The 21506-nt window shown below is 39.3% G+C and overlaps 1 protein-coding gene across 1 annotated transcript; it reads right to left on the reverse strand.

Annotated features, from left to right (window-relative positions):
• Positions 1-14133: 14133 nt before the first annotated feature.
• On the reverse strand, positions 14134-21506 carry eif4eb (eukaryotic translation initiation factor 4eb). Its single transcript, XM_010744152.3, has 7 exons — positions 21400-21506; positions 20257-20360; positions 17193-17288; positions 16981-17044; positions 16117-16230; positions 14330-14469; positions 14134-14254 (listed from the first exon to the last, which is right to left on the reverse strand). Exons 1-7 carry the CDS (start codon positions 21415-21417, stop codon positions 14140-14142), a joined length of 651 nt encoding a protein of 216 aa, XP_010742454.2. The 5' UTR covers positions 21418-21506; the 3' UTR covers positions 14134-14139.

The raw sequence follows: 21506 nt of genomic DNA on the forward strand, positions 1-21506 counted from the left end.
GTAGAGTTGTCATGAATGGGGATATTCTTTATACAGTCTAAAACCATTTTTTGTACCAGGCTCTAAACATTTACTGAGCAGGTCTAGACCGTACACTTTATAATATTTGTTTACAAAGACTTAACATTTCCCACCATGAGCAAGCACTTGGTGACAGTGGCAAGGAAAAAAAATCCTAAAAGTGAAAACTATTATTTTAATATAATTGCTCTCTTTACATATGTAAAATGAATGAATGAATGAACTAACTGACTAATGGGTTGTGCTCCACTTGGTGTAGAATGAGGACTAAGTGTAGTCATGGGAAGTACTCACAAATACAGAAATACAGCACTGCATGTGTGGATCGCTGTGGGGAAGATGGCAGGAATATTGATTCCACTGTCTTCATTAGCATGTACCTGTGGGGCTAATGTCTCTATGGGGTTCTGGCTAGACAACCTAACACTCAGTTTCTCTCCCTGTGGTGAAAGACTGGCTTGCCACTCCCCCTCCCACCACCCCCACGCCGCCTGACACTTTGGACGGAGAGCGAGACCAAAATAGAAGCAGTAAAGACAGAACCAGAGACCAAAGAGGAACAGACACAGTTCTGGCATCTATGACAAGCATGCAGAGAAAGAAATAAAGCATAATCTAAAATGTCTGTAGCTATCCACACTTTTTATCGCACCATAATTCATTACAATGCCATAACTCATGATGTTAACATCAAACATTTCCTCTCCTAGTTTGATGCATTGTCCCTCCTCGCAGCTTTTCTGTTATACAGCAACTCTAATTACATTAGCTTGTATTCAATTTAGCAGACTCTATTAAACATTTAATGTGATGGATTGGACATTACTGAAACACCTCAATTAAAAACACTGAAAACAAAACAACCACATTAAATGAGAGTAATTAATCCCCCATTTAGCTTTTCAGTCCTTTGATTTAACTTAAATGAGAGTCAAGGAATTTAAATAAGAAGAGAAAACTGTTTATCCTTAAATGCTTTGACATCGGTAGCAAAAATTTCCCCCCCAAAATCAATTAAAACAGCAAAGAGGTATATGCTAGAGTTCATAAGAAGACAAAGAATATTTTATGTTATCTGCTGTGTGTATTTTTTGTGGTCCCTGTCTTTTGTTGCAGCCTCCATGTACTGATTTGTCCAGAGGAGCATGTAGTATTTTCATCGTCCTCTGCTGGGCTTCCATTCCTGAAATATTTGTCATAGTTACACACTGTATATAGATGAAGTGATGGCCTGCAGTTCGCTCCTCCTGCTGTACTGGTAGACAGATATGTCCTTTTACCTACTACTAGACAAGAAGTTTGTACCTTCACATACACAGCGTGACTCCAAGGATGGCAATGTCAGTCTACCACTTAAAGGGACAGTTCGTGTTTTTTTGGCGAGCTTTTTGCTTTTATTTGACAGAACAACCAAAGACAGACAGGAAAGCAGGATGAGAGAGATAGCCTTTTGTACATGGGGCGTACATACAACCAGTTGAGCACCAGTTCTACCAGAACAGGGCACCACAGCTGTCAGCAGTCAGTGTGCTACCTGCAGAAAACAGCTCCCAGTTTCGGAGAAGCAGACATTGCCGGCTCGGCTGTGTCCGTGGGTCGTCCAGCGAATCAGAAGATCTGTTGTTCGTAGTTGTGTGAATGTGATTACTTCCGATGAACAATTAGCACCTTGCATGACAGCCTCTGCCATCAATGTATGAATGTGTCTATGAATGGATGAACTTGATGTGTAGTGTAAAAAATGCCTTGAGTGGTTGGAAAGGCAGCAGCCCAGAATAGAAATACTGATGAAGTTTGATGGAAAAAAAGAAAAAAAAAAGATTTCTGTCATGCAAATATTTGGCCAATCCCACATGGAATTACAAGACATTGCAAACAAAACAAAAAAACAAATAGATAAAAAGCATGAATTAATTATGATTAAAAATACTTCTATATACTTAAAAAAAAAACACATTTATGTACTGAATTTCTAATAAGCTTTGCACAGAATAGTAGTGTGGATCCTGATGAAAGAGAAAACTTCATATAGTGAACTCAGCCTTTGTACATCATTTAACAAAATATTCCCTGTTGTGAAGAGAATAAAAATATGTCTTCAGTAAGTGTATGGTAAGAGTTAACATTAACTGTGTACAGTAATAACCATCAGCAGGAAACATGAGTGAAAAAGTAAGAAAAGCAAGTGACTAAATAAGCAAACATCACCTTCATTTTCATTGTATAACCCATTTTGCTAATGACAAAGCAGTTCATAGTTATTCTACTCATGTCTGCACGATTAAGACTCCTGCCAAAAAAATGTAGAGAATATTTTCTTGAGTGATGGCAAATAATGACAGAGGCAAGGCTATAATTACAAGCGACTCGCATTCTGACATTTTAGATTGATAAACAGGAAGTAGTGTAGTAATATCTCAAGTGATTAAAACATAGGGTACATGACATTTAGATTTTTTTTTATTATTATTTAACTCAAAAAGGTCAGATGAAGAGACTGTAAACTTAATTTGAGACTGACAGCCCTTTTCATAAATGAGGAGCACACACTCTGCCAGATTTGGATGACAGTAATTATGCCTTATGAAGTAAAAGTCATTTTAGCAATCATCTAATTTGTCCTGTATTAATACCTGTAGTAATTAATATCTGTTTGCTGTACCCACTCTTTGCAGCGGACTTGTTATTAGGGAGATTAGGGAGGCAGAGGAAAAAAAAAACATTTCATGAAGCCGAGAAATGTGAGAACGTAAAGTGAAACCCAAGATGCATAATGTAATTATGTCTTGAGCTTGTCTTCAAATTATTCATTTATTGTGCTATATGCAACCTTTATTTTCATTGTTCACCATATAAAGTTGAACTTTTTATCACCATAAGTTGAAGATGTATTTCTTTTTTTTAAAAAGACAAGGACACAGATGTTCAGCTGAAGTGGTTCACCTCTCCAGTTACTTACACTGTAAATATAATTGTCCCAACAAAAGCCCAATGTTTGGCAGCAGCGTCTGCCAAACAGCTGCAAAATGAAATTAAAATATCATAATTTGAATAAATTCAGTAAATTCACTGAAAATTTCAGTCAAGGTTTTGCAGTGAAACAGATGTTTTCTCAAAAATTTCAATCAAACACCTTCAATAAAGTGACAATAGTTCTGCAGAGAAACACCGTTACACAGACATCAGGGCACAATCACTTATACTCACACCAATGTCAAAGCCACAAGGGTTTAATATCTTGCTCAGGGACACCCCCAGTCGTTATTTTCCATAAATTTACACACAGTGTAATGTTGTTGGTTTGTCCCAGAGACAAAAAAACCCCCAAAACAGACCACATGGGGAAAAAACCGACAACACAGGCTGTGAAAGAACAACAGAGAAATTAGGGAAATAACAACATGGAAGTTATTGTGTGTGCCTTAAAAAGTAATAAACATACGTCCTTAAATCAAAAGGTCTGACTGACAGGCTGCAGGTCGGTTTCTCCTTTCAAAATGACTCCCTTCCATCGTCTCAGAGCCTGGTGGCGATGGAGCCTCAGGGTCACAAGCATCTGGCTTACATCATAAATGTCGCCTGCACTCATGCAGACGTTGTGCAGAAAGGCAGAAACAACAGGGACAGAAGGCGCACCATTTGGTATCACCTCCACGGCCTTGAAGAAAACAATCAAGCCATCTTGACTTCATCATGCCAAAGGTGTTCTGTGCCTCAGCAAGCCCTTGGACAATGTTCGGGTCATGATGGGGGTAGTCAGTACATGGATATCCTTTGTTATTAACAGGGATATGCTTGACCACGGCAGTGTTGTGGACAGATCTTGGGAAGATTCCCATTTCTTCTCTTTTGGACATTTTGAAATGGTCAACATGCATCAACAACTGAAGTTACATAAACCATCCACCTTCCACAAGTCCATTTGCCCTCCACTGATGTAGCAGCATGTCCCTAGTTGATGCCTGACCAGCTTCCTGGTGGTCTGGGACCTACGGTTACATAAGGCCTCAGGTGTGATGTTAGGTTGTGTGACAGCTTGCCTTTAAACAAACGTGTGCTCAGCCATGGTTGTTGCTGCTGTACCGGGGTTGAGTCAGGTTATGTATCTCCACTCTGAGCGGTCAGAAATCTGCTTAAAAGGTCAGGCTCCAACATGGAGATGTTTAGTTAGGTCTGGCTTGCTTCTTAAAAAAAGTGCAACATTATTTGACATTTACTAAAAGGTGAATATGTTAGAAACTGTTTCCATGTGTCTGGAGTGTGTCTTTGTGGTCAGGGTCTTTTTGACAGAATAGTTTGATATACAGTTTCTTGCAGAGGGACAGGTGAGAACATTTATATCACGTAAATGTTGTTTAGATAGATCACTTGCTATGTAGCATGATATATTTTGTTGTGGTGATACATGCTGGCACTATTTCTTGGCTGAGTGTACTTAGTGGAGACTTGTCATCTTGGTCAGGTTGCCAAGAAACCAGCAAGACTAGGGGGAGAGTCAGGTGGTCCTGATAGGATAGGGTTGTTTTACCTTTGGACAGTCAGCTTTTAACCTTAATACTAAACTAAGCTTACAGTGTGTGTGTGTGTGTGTGTGTGTGTGTGTGTGTGTGTGTGTGTGTGTGTGTGTGTGCATTACTGCATATCATTTGAGTCCATATGAGTTATTATATTTATAATCTCTAACTGGACATTAAACATAGATGAAAAGGAACTTCGGGAAAACTCCACCACACAAGAAAACAAACACTGAACCGTGTACTGTTTTATTAATGGCAGAATTTACAATGACCCTAAAGTCTAAAATGTTTCTGTTGCTGTGATTATTTTTTTTCACAGCAAGACTCTGCTATAGAGAACGAGATGCAGGTTGTTGGAAGGTGGAGGATTAAGTGTCTGGTTAGCATAGAGGGCAGGTGTATTAACTACTTTATCACTGGTCAAGTGCCCTGTGACTTAACCGCAACTGCAAGAAACACTGCAAACTCTGTTCCATCCAAATGGGTCAGGAGGGAGAAGCAAAAACCCGGTAACTGCCTGTAATAACAAGCAGATGGGTGTTCAGCACGAGTAATGACATTATTTTACCACTGATATCTGGCAAATGAGAACACGGAGACGGTGATCCGAGGATAAGGAGTCAGGCCACAGAGCAATAAACAGGACATTAATGGAACGACATGGGAGCAGAGCCTCATGTTGGTTGCCTAATATCCAGCTTATTGTGATAATGTCATGATAACTGGCAAATTTTAAGCTTTTAAATGTATTTACAGAAAAAGAAGACACTAAAATGAACATAAAAAACTAAAATAGCCCTTCTTTTCCGATTGCAATCCCGCACAGCAGCGTTTATAATTACTTCAGCTGTTCATTATCCAGACTTATGCTCAGAATATTGTATAATTTCAGTTGTAGTTGTGTAGCTCAAACAAAATTTGGTTCTGCGTACGCCTCAGAGGAGCAATTAAACACACACACAGACAAAAAACACAAAGCTAATTTATTGTGCACAATCCTTTATGGAGTCTTAGCACTTGTTTGGGAATTACTGGGAGATAACAACCGTGAAAAAGTGACAAGTGGCTCCGAGGTGGGTGTTGAATAGTTGGAGGCTGCATCAGTTGGTGAACGCAAGCCAAGCGCACAAAGGCAGCTAGTGACTGTGAAGTACTGGAGGCATTCAGAACAAGAAAAAAAAATGTTAATGCGGCCGAACGCATGTTTTACACACATGACTTATTGGAAAACAGTACTGTAAGTGTTGTATTAGCCTCTCCCTGTACCACACCACACAGCAAGATTCCAATAATGACAAGAAAATCACTACAACTCTAATTGTGTTAAGGTTAGGGCCTCCCTCTGGGTGCACCAATGATAAATATCTAGTTTGCCATGGCAAAAGCACTCACTGACATACTAGTACTGGAAAGAAGAAGTTTTAAAGAATATCCATGCAGCAATAACGTTGCTGAAGTCCTTATAGGGCACTGCTGGCCTGGAGTTTAGATCATCCTAAAGATTGTGAACATAATATGCTTTGCCCTCTAGCCTTAGTGCCTTAAAGTATCACATCGTTTCTTCAATTTCTGCTTGCCTAAGAATTACAATTTCAGGCTTATTTTTTCTGTAAAATGTCTTGTGCACCAACTACAAGGAGGGGATCACTCTTTGAATTGCATCCCAGAGGGTTTCTGTTATTTTAAGCCTACTGGGATAATAAATGGTGTCCCAATTCTTTCATTCATACTAACTGTATACAGTATGCACCATTAGACTAATTGCCATACTGTTTTTTTTCTTTTTGCAGTCAGTATCCAAAATAAATGAACAGTCTTTACAGTTTTGTACTGACAGAAAATAATGGGTGCGTCGACATTCAAGCTGCAACAATTATAAGTTATACTTCACAGAGAGAATGTGTGTCTTTCGTTTTTCTCAATATCTTTACAGTTGTACTGTGTTATTTAACTTTTTTGGGCAGCTCTTATTTATTTCATTTTAAATGGGATTGTTGAACAGCAGCAAACCCAAAGTATGCATGTTTCCAGTGTGAAGATACACTAGTATGGGATTAATACACTGCTAATGTACTATATATGTAATGGATTGTAATTAAAACTTTCTGTAGCTCATGGTTTCCAGTTGACTGTACATTTCGAATCCCCAAAACATCAAGGTGATTTCACTGCTAATTAGGAGAATCACCTTTTTAAAGCTGCATAATAAATATATTTATGTTCACAATGGATCAAAGGACTATGTGTATGGGAAAAGAGTTGCTCGTAGTGATGAACCTACAGAGAATTATCAATCAGTTCATTCTCAGCTCTACGGGGGGAGTTTTAGCAACTTTCAGCCCATTGTTTTGGTTTTCTGGCCTACAACGTTACTGTTGTCTCATTAACCTTAATTCCAAACACTGCAACAGGTAGCTGTTTTAAAGAAACTAATATGTTCAATATGCTCTAATGAACATATTAGAGCAGGTAAAGAGCTTCCAGGAGTTGGTGGAAATCAAAACTGTTCTAAAAAGAGAATGAATCATGGCACTGAAATTGTAGTATGCCACAGGTTACTTGTGTGCTCGTGTTACTGTCCTCTTTCCAGGTCTGCATGGGAGAGGAGGTAATTTGACTCACAGATCCTACACCTGCAAGTTTCTTGGCGTCTCCTTGGATCCACATTCTTCATATTTGTTTACAGTCTGTCTAGAATCTTGTCGCCCTTACTGTCTGTACTGCAATTTCAAGAGGCAAAGCTCAAGCTCACTAATCAAATACACAGGAGAAACGATGCCAAAGCACAAAATGGGAGAGAGAGACGAGGACAACAGGCACATAACGGAGAGAAGGAGAGACAAGAGGAGAGGCTGAATTTCCTGGAAAACAAAGATCCAGATCTAAATATGAAATCTAAATTAAGTTATATGTAATTCACACCATCACATAGTTAATTTTTCAACTGTAAAATATCCTGCTTAGTATATATTTTGGTCAAAATTCATCCAAACCAATGTGATCCTCAGGATTGTATGTTTTGTCTTTGATTTCAGTATCAGCCTAAACAATCCAATATCAGTCAAACAGCTTTTAATCTGAAGTCACTCAACACACTGGCAGTGGATTGTGGGTGGGCCATAGTGAAGTGTTGATTACTGATTATTAGGAAAATATTCACCTCAGTGATTCGAGACAACAAATTAAATATGACTACTAAATCTCTCAAGTTCATTTGTCACAGATGAATGACGCAGGGAGTGCACAGGGGGGCTATACCAGCCAATTTAATACATAACTGCGAGTGCAAACACCATGAAACATCACAAAAGGATACACTCATTATCTCCAGTTTGTGTGAACCCTGCCAGTTGTGAGCTCCGAATCTTTTGAAAGTTAGATGAATGCATGGCTCAAATTAATGAGAGATTCTATTGATTGTCTTCAAGCTTTGCTCAAACTCATTGACTGACCCACTTAAGTTTAAGCAAGGAGAAATCCTCACTTGCTTTTCAAAGCAGCGGTTTTCCATCCTGCTGTTTTCACAGCCATGCCGGTTTTTATTCGAGACGCCTAATGAAGGACTGACTGACACCTGCAATGCCAGGTGAATGTAATTAACAGCAATTAACCACCTAGTAAGATAGATAACCTGCAGCACTGCGGGTCCTGAGGACAGGATCGAGAACAACTGTATTAAAGAAACAAATCACTGTGTTAATTACCACAATGCACACTAAATGTCAATTTTTCAATTAGCAAAGGGAAGAAGAAAAGGGTAAAGTGGTTTGGAGCAATGATTAAATGAGTAAAAGTCAGATTCTGAAAGTCACAAACTGACCACTCACCAAAACAGATGGCTCATGGGAATAGTTTGACATTTTGGGAGATACCGGTACAGTCATTCACTTTCTTGCCAAGAGTTAGATGAGATACGTACATCACTCATGTCTGTACAGTTAATATGAAGCTACAACTAAGTTTGCTTAATTTAGCCCTAACACTAACGCTTGATTTGCCTACTTCCATACTTACACTTGCTTTTTTGAGTGCATAAATGCATTCACACTGAGAATTATAACAAAATGCAGTGTGCAGTGTACTCGTAATGATCAAAAAGTTGAGTTGTGCAATGTTAAACACTTCTCACCCTCAAAGGTTGCCATTTTAGCTACGTAGTGGAAGGGGAGGGACAACCGCTGTTGTGAAAATTGGCGAAGCGGTTGAGATGAATACTGCAATGTACAAATAGAAATTGCATATATGCTTCATAATTATATTTTGGCCATCATTTGTTGGTGGTAATTGAAATTTGAGAAAAAAGAAGTGGTGAAATGTCGCAATCGTCATTTCTGCTGAGAGCACAGTAGCCTTGCCAATGTGGAAGCGCTAAAAACTGTAATTCTCTGAGAGTCAGTCCAAACTAACTGAAATGTTCAACTTCACAGCAGAAATAAACATGTTTCCAGCCTGGTTCAGACAACAGTTTTGGTCTCAATAGCTAATTTCCCTTTCATGACAACTGTACTAAGGGTGAATTTTTAGGTCTGCGATGATCCACGTCTGCATCTTTTCAGCTTCAAAACAGCGCTCCAGAAACCTTATTGACATTAATAGCTAGTTAAATGCCGAAAAACGTACGGAAGAAGAAAAATAATAATAAAGATTTGAAGAACAATAGTGTGGACGCCGACTTGGCATCCACACCAATGACCTTAACCTTGGGTGACATTAATAATGCTCTGACCATTCTTTATACTGTCACTGTATGTGCACTTCACCAGGAAGTACATAGTGTACATAATGTACTACATAGAAATGTACTGATGGAAGTATCTTAACAAACATGTGTATGTGTACGGTTTAACACAGAGAGATGTTAAATATATTTTTTTGAATTGTTTTGGTACAAATTAAACAATTAAGATACAGCTAATTATTTAGTGAGCTTTAGAGGTGCAGCTAGGCAGACTTATTTTTCTGGACAGGGCCTGGGTAGTTTTTTTCCCCGTGATTCCTCTTTAAGCTAATAAGCTAACGTGCTAACATCGCCTGGCTTTTAGTATCATATTTAATGGATGTCATAGTAGTATCAAACTTTTAACTCTTGCCAAAAACATAAATAAGTTTCCTAAAATGCCTAAAAACTATTTCTTGGCCTCAGGGCCGGTCCTAGCTATGGGCAATGTGGGCGGCCGCCCAGGGCGCATTCTCCGTGGGGGGCGCACGAACGCCCGAAAAAGCAAAAAACCTCGGTAATTTTCGATACCGCTCATTAAGTTAGCGGAGCGGGCGCCCCGGGAGCGGGGTGTTGACAAGGCAGAGGGGGGCATCGGACAGACCGATGGGGGCGCATGCATCCAGGGGCGCACGGCGCATCCAGGGGCGCACGGGCGGCCGTTAGGGCGCACGAGAAAATGTTCGCCTCGGGGGGGGTTCACCCAGGGCGCAAATGTGGCCAGGACCGGCGCTGCTTGGCCTGGTAAGAAAGCCTTTCAGAGAATTAAAGCAATACACAAAGTTAGAAAGTTGCTCATGGGACCAGAAATCTCCTTCAGCTACAAGCGAAATAACTAGGAGCTCCAAGATGCACCTTAAAGATGATCAATAAAATGTTCAAATCAATCCTACACTGCACTGGGAACCAACAATACGAAACTAACATGGGAATAATATGATGTTTCTTCTAAGTTGGCTATCAGGAGCTGGGCTTTGTACAGTACAGAGCCTACGCTGGCTCTGACAGATGCACTGGGAGTTTGGATCAATACTGAAACCGTGTGTTCACTGACTGGTCTACATTGCACAATTATGTTCTGTGTTTATGCAGTGGTAGTGTCTCAAGGGTCCTTCTATATATATATATATATATATGTTCAAGTGTATGTGTGTGTCCGGGCTTTAAATGTAATCCAAGAAAAGCCACAAATGTAGGCTAACTGTCTCTCTGATTACCCTCTTCATTCATTTAATCTGGGTTAACAAATTCCACCATTGATCTTTAATACTACTGGGAGAGAAATGCGTGGCCCTATGGACCCTGGGGAAATTGATCAACCATATACAGAATGGCAAGCTGATAAAGCACTGAGATTCACAAATGACTCTGGCTAAGATCCTTTAGCTGTAAGGCCATTAGACAATGTAATGTCCTAATCATGGCTGCAACATACACTAAGAAACACAAAAAAGTTCCTTTTTGTTGATTGTCTGAAATTCCCTCTGCACCCGTTGCACACACACAATACATTTTTCAGCTTGTGTTGCTGCCTAAGTTAATTTATTTTTCTCTAAATTGTGAGCTGCCACCATCAAAGCCCCAGATAGGAAATACCCAGACAGATAGACAAGACTGCAGTATAATCCACACAACACCGGAATCACTGCTTTTTTTAATATGAAAGCCTGCAAGATGTGAACTTATATGGCATATGTAAACAAATTTATCTCCATACTGCCTACTGGCCTCATACAAACACCAGTTTAAAGTTAAATGGGGTTGCAGCTCCCTCCAGTGTGAAGTGATGGACAGCAGTGAAATGATTACCTATTAAAACTTGCCTAGAGCCACAGAATTGACAGAAGTGCCCAGTGCAGCTTTAAAACAAGTCAGCTAGATAAATATTCCACAGTAATCATATTTTATGTTTTGGCTCTTTGCGATTTTCTGCCAGATACAGTTGAAGTTATAACTCTAAAACAAACTACTTTACCAATATTATTGTCTTGGAAGTCTATTCTGATTTCAGCCTTTCATATTTCTCTTGTTGGATTATGTCCTTCTGCCCGATTGGTTTGGCCCGTTGTCTCACATCAGAGGGTTTGGGGTTTTGATAAGTGCCTCTGATTGGAAAACAAGGAGGCCCTGCAGCTACAGGGGGACGACTGGAGCCCGAGAAACTGTGCTCAATTCAATTTACCACACTGATTGTATTCATCGCTGCCAAGGTTAGTCTGTCACCCCATTTAATAAAGTGACCATGTCAGTGGCCTTGTGTTTGCCTGTCTGTGCAGATTGGGTTATTTGGGTTTTATTACTATTCATAACAGAAAGATTAAAAATATTTTATTCATCTGTGTTGATGGACGGTTTTCAATAAATCCAAGATGTGACTGTTGCAAAGCAGATTTAATTTTATGTCGTAGCTTTACAAATGCTTTACTGAAGTTGAATCAACACCTCTGAACATAAAAATCAATTCAAGGCAGGATTCATTGCAGGGCTGTTGTATGAGATGGCATTAATTTTAGGTGTAGCTAATAAACTGATGCTCAGTAACAGATGCATTCATTATCAAAGATTCAATTCAATGCAATTCAATTTTATTTACATAGCGCCAAATCATAATAGAAGTGATCGGACACTTTCCATATAGAGCAGGTCTAGACCGTACTTTACAATACTGTTTACAGAGACCCAACAATTCCCACCATGAGCAAGCACTTGGCAAAGGTGGCAAGGAAAAACAGAATAACCTTGATCACGGTGGGCGGCCATCTGCCACGACCGGTTGTGTTGGAGGGGATGATGATGACTATAACTCTAACCTTTGATGGAGATATGACTACGTTTAGTAATAATGATAATAATATTTGTAGTGGACGTCAAGCAGGGTCACAGCAGCAGGCTCGACCAGTTGCTAATCTAGGCGACATTTCCACAATCCATGAGAACCTGGCGAGAAAGCAGAAAAACTCCTGGGAAGAAGTTGAGTTAGATGCAAGTAACATGCAATAATGGGACAAAGTGTACAGATGGAGAGGGAGAGAGAGGAAGAGAAAAGCTCAGTGCATCATGAGAATTCTCCCAACAGTCTAAACTTATAGCAGCACAACTAAGTGAGGGTAAGGAGAGGGAAAAACCTTAGATATTGTACAATAAAGGAACCCTGTATTTTGACCGCAGTATGGGGTACTAGATAGATATGATACAATACGATTGTGTGTGACCATTAAATGCGTTGTAGGTAAGCAGAAGGATTTTTTAAATTCTATTCTTGATTTCACAGGTAGTGGGAGAAAAAATTATCTCTGATCTTGGTTCCTCTGTCAATACATGTGTTGAGGTGAAAGATGAGATGCATAGAAAATTAGATGAGTTGTATTTCTGACCATTTTTAATATTCACACTAATAACAAATAACATTTTGTGACATTATGATCACTGAGAAACCAAATCAAACCATAATACATTTACTAAAATAAAAAAATTACTGAATTGAAAATGAAATGTTATGGTGTTCATATTATTAGAGATACTTATATTAAAGCAATGTGCAATTATGAAAAGTCCATGTCCATTTTCTACTGTTATTAATACAGAATTTATATATTACATACATGAATTATATTTGTGGTCAACTCTAGTGCACTTCATTGTTGTGTTTGATACAGAACTTTCCCCTCCGATCTCTATGCTCTGGATGTGTGATGTTTCCTACATCATTTTTTATACGTGTTGACTTTGTAATGTCTATAAACATACATTTTACTTACTACTGTGTTTATCAATTAGGTGCATGCTTGCATAACATCTTCCATGATGGATCAGCTGGCCTTTAAAGGTTATTACCACAACCACACCAGAACTTCAACAAGGACCTAATGAAGCTTCACCAGTCACTTAACGCTTCATCAGATCAAGAAGGATCTTGTTGCGGATGCACCGGCCGCTGGCTTAAAGAATGCTGATGTTTGAGAACGTGATGACATTTGTCATGTGGAAGTGACATTTTTAAAGGTGGCGATGAACTGAGATGGGAAGCCATATTGCCTAAAATAACCTTTTCTTTCCAAGTTCCTTTTACACTGACATTTTAAGGGATCTCAGGATGATGGGATGCAAGTAGGTTTGAAATTTGTCACATTTGCACCAGCTATGGTGAGTCTGAAGCTACATGGAATCTGTCTGAGGGACATCCCTGTTTCTCTGAGCTTGTGTCTGCCCTAGTCTTCTTATTTCCTACAGTGGGAATGCAGACCATCGGTAGAAAATTGTTAGATGATCTACTATGACGTCATCAGTGGCTAGAAGATCCTACAATATGGCACTGCAGGTCAAAATGCAAATGTAATGTAATGTAATAAAGTACTTATTACAGGTTGCAATGAAAAATTACACAATTTAACAACTAATAATTGCAAAACCAATGTTTTAATTATATTAACACTCAAATGAATATGAGTCATGAAATACTTTTAAAAGGTTGATTACGTGCAACAGTTCAACGCAAAGCATAAAACAAAAGTCTAATCTAATATGCAGGCAAATTAATAATAAATTAAAAGGGTTTAATGTCATTAAGGATTACAGCAAAAGAACAATGCTGTAGAAATGTACATTTTGTTTGCATTTCAGGATTCCCTGAATTAAAAAAAAAAAAAATCAACACAAGTTTCTTTAGTAGAGTATGAGGCACTCTAAATCTTCTCTACTATTAATACCTCTCATTGTTAGTGTTTAGGAAGAGAAGTCCTGGGCAGGTTATGGAAACATTTGGCATGTAGTCTCAGGCTGGGTTTTGTCTTCTGGATTGTATTCCGCACAGTCTTTGCAGCAAAGTAAACATACGCACCAACAACAAATAAGACAAGAAAATGAAAGAGGCACGTAGGGCATTTCTCAAACAACAAATTTGTTCTTGGTGGTTGAACCACTTTTGGTAGCTGTGTCTGCGTGAGATTGGTAGCCAATAGTCATCTTCATGGGAAGCCCCAAGCGCTCCTTGTAAACTCTCCTGTTGACAGGAAAAAGACACTGTAAGATGCAGAGAACGTCGTTACTTGTATTTGTCGATGGAAACCCGACTCACCCTATGTGTGTCACAGCTTCGCGGTTCTCATAGTCTGATGTCCAGACGGCTATTTTATCTCCTTTTGTGCGGATGTTGACCACGGCTCCGCAGACGTCATCGCTGTAGTCGTCAAAGGCCTCTCCGACTAAGCAAAGGAGCTGGTGGAAAACAAAAACAAAACAAAACAATATTAATATTTTAATTTATTTAGTTTTCTCCTTCGAAACAAGAAATAATCCAAACCCATCTTATCCCCACGACACTTTTCAGCATTCTGATGAGGATATTTGAACACATAATACACACTATTAAACTGAACTAATCGGCCTTAGACTAGACAGGAAAAGAAAAGCCATGCACAGGACTCAGAACAAAGTACAGGAGTTTGAATGATCAATCTTTGAGCTCAGCAGCACCGGCCCTGATCCAGGACTGTTTATTATGCATCATGGTGCGCAGATATGTGCCAGAACCAGGACATTTCAGTCACAGATCCGGTCATAACAGTTGAAGAATGTCAGAAACACAATAGGAGTGGGCAAAACTATGCACTATGAGAAGGCTGTAAAGCAAAAAAAGCCTAATTATTCTGACAGGAAATAAAAACGATGGCTCAGCAGTGGAGCACTCAGTGTTGCCAGATGGAGCATTAATGATATTAGCGTTTAAATCACTAGTATTACTACAATATGACCCCTGGCCACCAGTGGCAGCACTCCAGCCTCCTGATAAAGACTTCTGCCATCTGATCCGTGGCAGTATTTCCATTCAAATGTATCAGAAATTTGAACAGAACTCCAAGTAATTTGGCAAAAGAAAATACAAATGAACGCTTGTTTCCGCCAACTACCGTTAACTAACCGTGAATATTAGGATAGGATTACAAGATCAGCATTAAGCGGTGCCAATTCTCCCGTTGGAAAACCAGAAGAAGATGTTGCAACAAGATGATGAATTTAAAAGAGCGGCAGTTGAGCCTCAACCGGTGAAAAAAATGTATTAACGTGACTGATTAGTCATGTGATTTCAATGTTCACTAAGTCACGAAAGTGGTTTCCATCTCATCTTTAAAAAAAAAAGGCAAAAACCACTTTAAGGGAGTGTAAAAGCTGTTTTGCAGGTCCTGGATCGGGACTAAGCAGAACCCTCCAAGACTACTCAGTATCTCAGCTCAGCAACCATTCATTTGAAACTGTCCACAATCATTAATAAGCGTTTTGTTTCCAGCTTCACATATAGTTAAAGAGTGATGCTGAAACCTCACAGGACATGTCTCTGTAACGCTGCAGCCGCAACGCTTCCCTGTTTCCCTTTTAGCAGTTTTTATGACCGGTTGTTTTATTTTGAAAATCTATGAGCTTTCTGTGTCTGACTTCTGGCCAGCTCGAGCTGCTCTGTGCAGATTGACGCGAGCCGTCAAAATGGACCCGCCGCGTATTCCCCGCAGAGTCAAGCGTGGACCTGCTTCTAGGACGCTTCTGAAACACTTGCTCTTATTTGATGACCCCTTAGCAGCAACTCAGCATTAGTTGTTTTGTTTTTTTTAGATATCATAAAAATATTTTGTTGTAAAAGAGGATAATTCTAAAATGTCTCACTTCAGTGTTAAAAAGGTACGAGAGGATGTAATCAGTCATTTCAGCAGTGACAAACGTAATGATAAAAGTGGTACATTTAATTCTGGCTGCCAGCAGGTAATGAATGTACTACCTTGGGAAGAGGCTCCAGAAATGATTAATAGTATCAACTCATCATCTCATATCAACAACACTAAACAGGATACAAAGCATCGTGGCCAAACCTACAGTTTCCAGCCAGAAGCGGTCCAGGTCTGATCTCCTCTGCTGCTTGTTGAGCGTCATCAGCCAGCGCCCGCCCCGCTTGTTCCTCTCGTCCTCCCACATGGGTTCAATGCCATCCTGCCGCAATGGTTCAAATTGTCAATTCCAAACCATGGCACAAAAATATCAAAAACAGCCTATAAAAGGTGATCTTTCAGCTTGATTTCAACACTGTGTGTAAGACATGTTACAACTCTTCGATAATTATACAGAAATTCCTTAAATCTGATGAAAAGCTTGCAGCTAGAAAACTACAAAAGGTAGCCAGTACTCAACATGTGTCCAGTGATGGTTAAATATTTGGTAAACACCCTCTTCTAAAGCTCTATCTGCTCCTAAAAAAACTCAACTCAAACAGTATTGATGCTCTGTTCCTTCCACACGCTCCTCTCTCACGTCACTACATCTGGTTGAACGAGCTCTGAACTGACGGTGACAAATTGAGTCTGATTGAAATCCTTTCCGCGGCTGTCATTGTTTGTCTACCTTCCAGTAATGACGCTGTTGTTGTCAGGTACTGTTCTGTTAGCAGGAGCTTTATTTGCAATCTTCAATTCTATGCCAATTATTCCCACAATGATATCGGTTTGAAATAACATTTTGAGACTGCAGTTTTTCAAATATCCGCCAAAAGATGATTTTATCTTCTTGCAATCCGGGTGACCAGCTGCCACATGTGAGGCACAGTATGTCTCCTGATCTTCCACGTTGAAAGGCAGACGTTTTATAGGGTTTTATGGTTATTTTAGTATTTTTCTCACCACCAGAGAGGATATTTGCATGCAAGACTTTTCACATTTACATAAATGTTAAATAAATTAAACGCACCTTAAAAAGAGAGTAATCACATCCTGACATGAGGTTGCTTGACAACTGGATATGGTTGTAGAGACTGAAATGAAGACAGCAAAGCATTAATAAAACATGCTGATTCAACAGTATTTCAAAACACACTATACAGTCATGACATTTTACTGCCTCAGTCACTCCATTGAAGTACAGGAAAACAAAGAGACTCAGAGAGATTTATTGCTCCTTACGCCCAGAAATCTTCAACCGTGTCAAACTTAGAGATAAGTCTCAGGTTGGCCTGCCATGTTTTGCTCTTGTCATTCTTGAAGAACCACAGAGACCATCTGTTGGGTGAAAACAGACAAAAAAAAGAGAGTGACATTTACATAAGTGTAACAAGCTCCTAATTAAACATGAGGTAAACAAAAGTAACCAAAAGCCATTGAGCTTCAGCGCAAATGAGTGACGTATGGATGCACCTGGATGCTGCTGACACAAACTGTTGTGTAAATCAAGCCATCACTCTCTTACTTTAATTATTTATGACACTGTTTCACACTTGTTCAAGGCTGAATCCTCTTATGGCTCAGTAACTGCCTTACGCTCTTTAGGTTGAGGAATAATAAAGAAAACTGTGACTGCTGACAGAATTAAAAAATCCATTAAAGCAGCGAGTCTGTCAGTGGGTTTGGAGTGGGTTTTTTTTTTAAAAAGAGAGCAGAGTCCAGGAAAGGATGGAATAAGTCAACGCATACAAATTACTTTTTCTTGAGTTGCATCACAGAACGCCTGATAAGCAAATATGATAATCCAATAGTCGGCTTCAGTTTATGGCACATTTGTGTATTCCTTCTTAACTTGTCTGGTTAAATATTTGAATGTTGTACACTACAGAATAATCTGAGGCAGCACATATGCACAGTTCCTTACATGGAGCTGTCCTTGCTGTCAAATGCATGCTGGGATAGGCTCGCCATGACCATGTAAAGAAATAGGCAGGTCAAGGAAATGAATAAATGTAAACAGGCTTGTGTTGTTTGACCTGTACTAGCATAACTTGTCTGTATGGAAAATCATATGTGTTATACTATATTAATTCATCCAAACAATGAAGGCATTTCAGCCACTTTAATGGTCCAGTTGTGGGAATATTTTACCATTAAAACCATTTTAGTGTTTAGGGTGTGACTTTTCTTTTAGCTGACTGGCTTTCTGTTGAGTTTGGCCTTTCTTTTCCATTCGACCCTTTCGGACACAAATATCCTTGTGGAATATAAATATATATCAAATATTCAATTGTTGCTTATTTGTATTCAGCAGAGACGGGAGTTGGAATCTACCGTATCCGAGTATGGACTGAGAGGAAAACCCAAAACACCCTGAACAGGTCAGCAGGCTATCGCAGACAATCACATTCTTACTATGGGGAAATAAAGATGCCAATCCAGCAGACTGCGTTTGTTTGGACTCAGAGAACCACTAACTACTGCTGCAGTATTAGAAATTATTACATTTTACATCATATACTCTTATTGAATTAGTTGCTACAACAGCCAGGAATCTAAGAAATTATCAAAACATAATCAGTAACTCATATTTATGTTCACATAACTTGAAATTGTTCACAAGTTGAAAAATGGATATTTGCTGCAGCAGTTGCTGAATGTATCTGGAACGCGAATGTTTGAGCTTTTTTTCCATGTTTGTATCATTCACTTTGTACAGACAACTGCTCAGCTTCCTCCTCGTGAACACAGGTCACATTTTTGGTGAATGGTCAGTTCATGTCCTGCTTTCATTTCCACATGAGCTGTTTGTTCAACTGTGTGGAGGAAGTCCTTGAACTGTGTCTAAAGGTCAAACAGTTCTGTGAAACCTGGGTCTCTAGACTTTTCTTTGAAGTTGAAAATTGGTATGTTTTTCCAGCTTTATATTTATTGCGTTCCACACACACGTACATCTGGGAGCAGCCTAGTATAGCCAGTGAATGATTAGGTACTGGTGTATCAGTACACCGCCAATATATGTGATTTCTGTGTTTTGCCTCTGAAGTAAAAAGCCTCGATTCCACCGCAAAACTAAAGCAGTACATGTCTACTGACAGTCCATGAGGCAACAATTAAAAGTAAAGTTTGATTTGACTATACAGTAATTGTGACTTAAATGGTAATACATTTCATGGGGTTGCAAAGAAGGGTACATTTTAAGGTAAATTTCCAGAAACTTTCAATGGGATATTAAAATCTGGAATTTTGGAAATATTCCAAATCAGAGACTTTCAATGGGAATTATTAAAATTAATTGGAATTTATGGGAATTAACTGAAAATTGGGGGTAATTTAGTTTAACTCAGTAGCCCCAAGGTAAGCAGTGTGCTGTGATTGAGGAATAGCATACTGTGTACTTAGCATAGTGAAATCTGTTTGTTTTAGTCAAGATTATGCTAAAATATATTTTCTCCAATTATATTTAAGTTCCCTGTTAAGGGCCAACCTTTAATTTTGTAAATTCACCGTTTATTCCTGTTTAGTCCCATAAATTCCAGTTAATTCTGATAAATTCCTGTTAATTCCCATTGGAAATCTCCAACTTTGAAAATTCCCACTATTTAATTCCCATTGGAAATCTCCAACTTTGAAAATTCCCACTATTTTGCAACCCTCATAATGACTTCAGTTAAAACTAGTTTTTAATTTTATTACCGATTATTCCACCATTCATTCTGCATTTAATGAATTCTTTGATTGGTATGTCTATGAAAAATAGTGAAAAATACCCCAGACAAATTCTGAATGTCCCCAAAGATCATTTAAAAGCAGCAAGTGCCTGAAATAATAGACTATAAACTGTCTACTTGATTTAACTACAACAATAACAACATGAAATAGTTGGGTCAACGCAGGTGCTACCAATGATACTAATTAAGGCTCTGTTCTATTTATTGCAGCAGCACCCTGGGAACAGAACCATAATTAGTATCACTGGTAACACCTGTGTTTACCGTAATCTTACGGTAAGTCTATTATTAGTATTGTTGGTGATTAGGTTTCTTCTTCACTCATTAATTAACTGATGTGTTCAAGTTCAATAATGTTGCCATGAACAGTTATGTGAAGACAAAAGCACACGCTGACCCTAAATTAACCAAACATCGATATCATAATGTGAGTTTTTCAATATATATTAAGTCACATTGTACTTCTGCAGCACTGAAATGAGTCTTTGATTGACCGGTATAGATTTTATTATACACTCTTTGAATACTTAATTAAACTGGTTGTGTCACATGCACATTCATTTGCAGACCCTGACCTGTTTTGGAGGGGGTGTTTGATGTAGGAATCTGGGCTCACGATCTCCTGTCCGGTCTCCTCAGGTGCATCATCATCAAGCTGGGATGGACTAGGGCTGGTTTCCTAAGAAGCAGACAGACCGTGAGCTGAGTGACACACAGGAGGCCAGTGTGTCAGCGTGGGTGTGACTGGACAACATGACCATTTTAAGTTCGGTTACAACTTTACATGGCAAACAGATGGCGGCACTGCTAAAACAAATAGTGTCTCAAACGAGATAATTCATATCTTAAGTATATATATTATATATTCCGTGACGGAGGCGTCCACTCGTGAAACCTGATCTGAACATCTGGTACACATTTCACCGGGACGTGAAGCTAGCTAGCTGAGCTGCTAACTTTTTAAAAAAAACTGTCTCTAACGTCCCCCCAACCAAAAAATGTTTGTTTATACACCACTTCAAGTACATTCATACAACATGTCAGCTTAATAATTCATTACCATACCCTGTCTTTAAGTCGGTATCGGTTTAATGCACCAGATATTAAGTGTTTATAAGGAGAAAACAACTTTATAAGTCTTAAAATGAACGTTAACGTAACTAGCTCCGGCCGCAGCTGTCAACCCTGTTTGACAGTTCAAACTTTAACTTGTTTGTGTTTGCCGCGATATTTATTTAACATTGCCGAGTCTGACAGTAGTTCATTGAACAACTGTAACTCTTGTATGTGTGTGTGTGTGTGTGTAGTTTGACGGCTAACCCGTGTTAAAGCGAGTGAGTTAGTAACTTTGTAATGAACGGGTCTGTTGGTAAAGGTGAACGGCACGTCGGTTAGCTGTAACGTCAGCCTTAAAGTTGGACACACACACACACACACACACACACACACACACACACACACACACACACACACACACACACACACACACACACACTCCTCTTTCACGCTTAGGTCGTGGCACAGACTTGAAACAAGTCATAACAACACGTGTGCTTATAACAAACTTAGTTAACTCCCTGTCGGTGACTAACACATAAAGTTGTTTTTATCCTTCGTGCTATATTTAAAGCAACAAGCGACCCCCCACACCCTCGTCTCTCCACCCCCCTCCTCCCCTTAAAAAATGTTTTGATATGTTCTTTAGAGAAAGTGCTCACCGGTTCGGCGGTCGCCATCTTACAAATCTGTGTTCGGAAAGTTTCCGTTGATTGGACCGGAGCTGCGCAACGTGACGCGGGGCCCCGCTGCGCGCATGCGCAGTGCA

The sequence above is a fragment of the Larimichthys crocea genome, chromosome XXIV, assembly GCF_000972845.2.
Source record: "Larimichthys crocea isolate SSNF chromosome XXIV, L_crocea_2.0, whole genome shotgun sequence".
NCBI lineage: Eukaryota > Metazoa > Chordata > Actinopteri > Sciaenidae > Larimichthys > Larimichthys crocea.

Excerpts from the sequence above, each read along its gene's own strand:
- eif4eb (XM_010744152.3), bottom strand. Across the intron at positions 17,289-20,256 it reads AAACACCCCCTCCAAAACAG|ATGGTCTCTGTGGTTCTTCA; the intron begins GTCAGGGTCTGC and ends TTCACCCAACAG. Across the intron at positions 16,231-16,980 it reads GTGATTACTCTCTTTTTAAG|GATGGCATTGAACCCATGTG; the intron begins GTGCGTTTAATT and ends CCATTGCGGCAG.